The following is a 6,000-nucleotide window of genomic DNA, read 5'->3' as shown; positions in this document are numbered from 1 at the left end:
TATAAGTTTTTACTATAATTAAGATATGTCACACTGTGGAAATAAATGAACAATATAATGAACAACATAAATTCTCCGTATCGTCCGCTCCACGGAGGGCTGGGGGCAAACCTTTTTTATCGTCACACTTATATCCCCACATATGAAACCGGTCAGACGGGTTTGCATAAAACAACAACCGGCCGGCGAACACCTGGTAAACACACAAATAATACTAAGATATTACATTTACTTCCGAGAGCCAAAAGTGTTCCCTTCTTTTGTTCCGATTTTTGTTTACTTTGTTGTATGTCCCGTACGGCTTATACATGAAAACTTGCGCTGTGGTTCTTAGGGTTATTGTTATCACAGGTAACACTGTGGTCCAGACTAGTGCTCAGTCGTAAAGGAAAACAAACCTGCTTTCTAGTATTAGCATATAACTCCGGGAACACGGCGTCGACGTGGGGGCGCTCGAGGCTTGTCCCCTTCCTTGTGTCAGGAATCAGAATTTGGGAGAAGGTAAAAATGATCTTTTCATTGTTAAATTTTTGTGCCCCCTCCACACAATGACCCCATAGCGACCCCACATATTGAACCCTCAGTTACGCAAAGGGACAGCAAGATGATACGCACATGGTGCAATCCTCCGCATTCCGGTATTCTGTCTACTATGACAAGCTTCAAATCATACTTACATTCTGTTACTATTATTAAAAAAGATACATCAAATGTTATGTAAAATGACGGAAACCGAGATTATCCGTTTAAATATACATTCATGAATGCCTCAGACAGTTTACCCATTCTTATTGGAAGAGAGCCCGTCATGTGGGTGGTTACAAACGGTTGATACAAAAAAACATCGGCTGTCTATTTTGAAACACCTTTCTGGTGTCAAAGTGTTTTTGACTCCTATGAAATCTGGTCCCTTTTGCCCTTTTATTGGTTGAACGTTCTCAATCTTCACTTAGGCATGCGCAATACTACCAAAGAGTCCATATTTTCATAGCAAGATGGGTGTTTTAAAAAACATAAAGTAAAATTGTTGAGCAAAATCGATGTAAATTTAAAATGTTTGACTTGCTCTGACTTTTTGACCCAAATGTGGGAATAGATATGTGATTGGCCGGTATTTAACAAGTATACGTTTAAAACCAGCCTGGAGTGGTGCTCGTATCCCCCCCCCCCCCGCAACCCCGTCCTGCAAACAGGGCGCTGTGAAGGGCTGATGAGCTTCACAGAATCTTTTGAAGGAAGTGGGGATGGCATTCTGGTTAGCTTATGAAGACCCTAGATAAAGACATCCAGCTGCAGCTGTTTAAGACCGCAGTTAGGTAATGCGCGCAAATGCTTTCCGAAAACGGTCTCATAGAAATGCATACATTCCATACCGGATGTGATTTCTTTTTTAATTGGGGACCATGTGGACGAATTTGAGAGTCGCAAATATGCAATTTGACCCTTCGTGAATTCGAAATGGAGCCTGAGCAAGTATCCGGGTCCAGATCCTAATCTAGTTTTAAAGGTACTTGTTTTTAAACTGGCCAAGCGCATATTTGGTCCCTTAACAAATAATGCACAATTTGTTCACCTTTAGGCTTATTTAAATTGTAGGCTACATGTAAATATGATAATTCCTCCTCCTTACACAAATCGACCAAGCGCTACCCAGTTTAGTGGGCATGTGCTTGAAAATCACATCATGGTATTTACAAAGTTTGCTCGCATTCACACATTGATTTTCAAATGACGTCAGAAATCACAATCTTGTTTCAATGTCCTCGTCCATGGCTAAGGATGTTGCTTTATTTTGTTCTGGCCCACGCACTACAGGGAGAGATGCGTTTTGCCTTCTGGCTTGGCCTTTGCACTTGAACGCCACTCTGATCGTAGAACGATACGCCGGGTTCACGGCACCATAGATCAAGGGATTAATCATTGCATTGATGTTCTGGGGAACAGAGGATATCCATATGGTTCCTGATCCTAATGCAGCCCGAAATGGATCTGGAATCTGAGCCAGAAGACAGATCCATCCAGACAGGCTGAAGATGCGATATGGGGCCTGGCATAAGAAGAACACAGTGCCGTTAGCGACCAGCATTTTCGCCACATGATTTCGGATATGAGTTGCATCATGATCTGTGTTTACTGTAATATTTTGGTTGGAGGTGCGTTTGTTGAGCATTTGTAAGATTCTCACATACATGAAAACGTTAGCTACCATAGCCATGATCCAGGGGAGATTAAGTAGGGGCGGAATGAAGTAGTTTACACGAGGTGACACAGGACCACAGTATGCATAGCTGGATGGGTATTCCACGAAGGCGTCGGCATCGGGCCATTGTAGACAGACTACGTTGAGAGCTAGAACTCTCGGAACTGTTGAAGCGGAAAACAGTAATCCCACCAGCCAGCAGATTGCAATCATTCTATGGGTGCGTCCTCGTCCGCGGATTTTGAGATGTTTCATAGGATGGCATAGGGCGAGGAATCTCTCGAAAGATACCATGGTAATTAAAGCAACGGATGCAAAGTAGCCAGTATTGATCACGGTGAAAAAGCTGACACACTCGGCAGAATTCACAAAGGGACCGTGACGTGCCACGACGGATGCAGTGTATCTCCTGATGTCGTATGCGGACCCCAGACTCAGATAGAGAAGATCAGCAAGTGACAAGTGTGCCAAGTATATGTTGGTATCTGATCTCAGTTTGCGAACGCGGACAATGACAAATAGAAAAGTCAAGTTAGTGATGATACCAAGGCACCAGATGATAGGAACGACGATGGTCGAAATAGACACATCCATGGGAGTGTGTAGCCACGAAGAAACTGCCTCCTGACTGATATTGACGGTATCCTGTTCACTGCACTCACCTGATATTATACCTGCTCCCATGATGGCTGTACGTACTTGCAGTTTTAATATAAAGGCACAGTTTCTAGACAGACCATGAATCTATGTTATCAGTAATTCAGTTCATCAAAAGACATCCTGGGAAATGAAGATCTTTACGACATTCTACTGATATAGAGATACAGAGACTTGTTGACATTAAAATAATCCCTTCTTTAACAGTACATGTAGTTGCATGTTGAGCATGAAGGTTCGAGCCACCCAGTGTGTTTTGCTCGTTATTTTCTGTTCGAGTCTAAATTCAAGGCGTTGATTATACACTCCTTGCATTGCCTGTCAAGTGGAAAAGTCTGCAGTACTTACTATCTTGTAAGTACTTGTTTGCATTGAGTAAATTGCAGTCACTGTCATCTTTGACGTATTTTCCATCGCGGAACGGTGAACGTAATGGTTTCCATGTCAGCGAAAGCTCTTCTTTAATATGGAGTGCTTAGTTAAAATTGAGCTATTTGTCTAAACTCGTAATGGACTTATCATAAAACCAAAAAAAATGCATGCTCTTAATTACTGTAGTGCGCAGATATAAGCCAGACATTTGATCGGTTTGTTTTTCGTGGGAGTGTATAAAATGGTCAATCACCCAGCTATATTAAAAGTGGGTGATGACACGAATTCATCAACCTGTGCGTTGTTAAAGCAAACTGAAAGAATCCCTCAAAATAATAAGATTATGCAAACAGGAGTGTGGTCATATTTTTGTCCGGTGAAATTCGACAGCAAGGGTCATACAGCACTTCTCTTTATTATTTGATGCATTGGGCCTAACGATTACTAACGATCTGACTGATGCTGATGAGAAAAAAAGATACATCAGGAATGACGGTACCCTTCACCGAAATTTGTCAACGGTCGATCAGCAATGATTCGTAGCAATGCATACAGCGGTGAAAACATATATGTGTATTAAAAGAAACTTTAAATTTGTATAAGGGGTCCTACGATTTCAAGCTTTGCTTCTTAGGGCCTAGTATTGGTTCCTCTATAGTTTCACCATTTGGCTATAAAGTACATGTTTGTATCGATTATTAAAATTAAAATATGTGACACTGGAAATACATGAACAATGAATAAATGAACAATAAACAACATAAATTTGCCGCATCGTCCGCTCCATATTGATTTTTCAACTGACCTCATTGATCACAGTCTAGTTTCGATGTCCTCGCCAATGGCTAAGGCTGATGTGTTATTCTGTTCTGGTCCTCGCACTACAAAGAGAGAGGTTTTTCGCCTTCTGACATGGCCTTTGCACTTAAACGCCACTCTGATCGCAGAACGATACACTGGGTTCACGGCACCGTAGATCAACGGATTAATCATTGCATTGATGAACTGGGGAACAGAGGATATCCATCTGATTCCTGATCCTAATGCAACCAAAAATGGATCAGGAATCTGAGCCAGAAGACAGATCCATTGAGACACGCTGAAGATGCGATATGGGGCCTGGCATAAGAAGAACACAGTGCCGTTAGCGACCAGCATTTTTGCCACTTGTTTTCGGATATGAGTTGAATTATGATCTTTCTTTACCGTAGGCCTAATGTTTTTGTTGGGGGTGCGTTTGTTGAGCATTTGTAAGATTCTTACGTACATGAAAACGTTGGCTACCATTGCCGTAATCCAGGGAAGATTCAGTAGGGGCGGAATGAAGTAGTTTACCCAAGGTGACACAGGACCACAGTATGCATAGCTGGATGGGTAGTCGACAAAGGCGTCGACATCGGGCCACTGGAGACAGACTACGTTGAGAACTAGAACTCTCGGAACTGTTGAAGCGGAAAACAGTAATCCCACCAGCCAGCAGATTACAATCATTCTATGGGTGCGTCTTCGTCCGCGGATTTTGAGATGTTTAATGGGATGGCACAGGGCGAGAAATCTCTCGAAAGATACCATGGTAACTAAAGCAATGGATGCAAAGTAGCCAGTATTTATCACGGTAAAAAAACTGACACACTGGGCAGAATTCACGAAGGGACCGTGACGTGCCACGACCGATGCAGTGTAACTCCTTATGCCGTATGCGGACCCCATACTCAGGTAGAGAAGATCAGCAAGTGACAAGTGTGCCAAGTATATGTTGGTATCTGATCTCAGTTTGCGAACGCAGACAATGACAAATAAAAAAGTCAGGTTAGTGATGATACCAAGGCACCAGATGATAGGTACGACGATGGCCTTAAAACAGACATCCAAGGGAGTGTGTAGCCACGAAGAAACTGCCTCCTGACTGATATTGACAGTATCCTGTTCACTGCACTCACCTGGTGTTATTCCTGCTCCCATGATGGCTGTACGTACGTGTAGTTTATACAGGTACAATTCAGAACGACCATTAATCTATCTTATCGGTAATCTAGCTCATCAAAAGATATTTTGGAACATAAACATCTTTACGACATTCTTCTGATATAGGGACTTGTTGACATTAAAATAATCCCTTCTTTAACAGTACATGTAGTTGCATGTTGAGCATGAAGGTTCGAGCCACCCAGTGTGTTTGCTCGTTATTTTGTGTTCGAGTCTAAATTCACGGCGTTGTTTATACACTCCTTGCATTGTCTGTCAAGTGGAAAAATCTGCAGTACTAGTAGTAGGGATAGTGGTGGTACGGGATCAAAATGGAAAATCTGTGGCAAGCCTGAACACGTCGCTCTCGTTTTAAAAATCCCCAGCGTCAAATTTTTACAAAAAATCTGATCAAAATCTCCCGATCCAAATTTTAAGAAATCTGATCAAAATCTCCCGATCCAAATTTTTACAAAAAATCTGATCAAAATCTCCCGATCCAAATTTTTAGAAAATCTGACGTCGGGTACCGGATCAAAATCTCCCGATCCCAATTTTTAGAAAATCTGACGTCGGGTACCGGATCAAAATCTCCCGATCCCAATTTTTAGAAAATCTGACGTCGGGTACCGGATCAAAATCCCTCGCGGCAAACGCCAGGTACCAGCCTTTACCCCTCCCCAATGACTCTCCGCCCCCTCCCCACCCCTTCCCTCTCCCAATATATCCCCCTCTCAATATCTCATTCTCGAAATCAGGCCAGGCTCTTCATATTTACACAACACAGACTCACAGCGACTGGTGCG

At 42.5% G+C, this 6,000-nt stretch overlaps 2 protein-coding genes across 2 annotated transcripts; both read right to left on the bottom strand.

Moving 5' to 3' along the window:
• Positions 1 to 1,741: 1,741 nt before the first annotated feature.
• On the bottom strand, positions 1,742 to 2,884 carry LOC119722213 (neuropeptides capa receptor-like). Its single transcript, XM_038192259.1, has one exon. It carries the CDS (start codon positions 2,882 to 2,884, stop codon positions 1,742 to 1,744), a length of 1,143 nt encoding a protein of 380 aa, XP_038048187.1.
• A 1,158-nt stretch (positions 2,885 to 4,042) lies between these two features.
• Positions 4,043 to 5,191, bottom strand: LOC119722212 (neuropeptides capa receptor-like). Its single transcript, XM_038192258.1, has one exon. The coding sequence runs from the start codon at positions 5,189 to 5,191 to the stop codon at positions 4,043 to 4,045; it is 1,149 nt and encodes a 382-aa protein (XP_038048186.1).
• Positions 5,192 to 6,000: the final 809 nt, after the last annotated feature.

The sequence above is a fragment of the Patiria miniata genome, unplaced genomic scaffold (assembly GCF_015706575.1).
Source record: "Patiria miniata isolate m_02_andy unplaced genomic scaffold, ASM1570657v1 HiC_scaffold_14, whole genome shotgun sequence".
Lineage (NCBI taxonomy): Eukaryota > Metazoa > Echinodermata > Asteroidea > Valvatida > Asterinidae > Patiria > Patiria miniata.
The sequence above is the reverse complement of the archived record's forward strand: the minus strand, read 5'-3'. Positions and strand labels throughout refer to the sequence as shown.

Coding starts and splice junctions, on each gene's coding strand:
- LOC119722213 (XM_038192259.1), bottom strand. CDS start 2,884: ATGGGAGCAGGTATAATATCAGGTGAGTGCAGTGAACAGGATACCGTC.
- LOC119722212 (XM_038192258.1), bottom strand. CDS start 5,191: ATGGGAGCAGGAATAACACCAGGTGAGTGCAGTGAACAGGATACTGTC.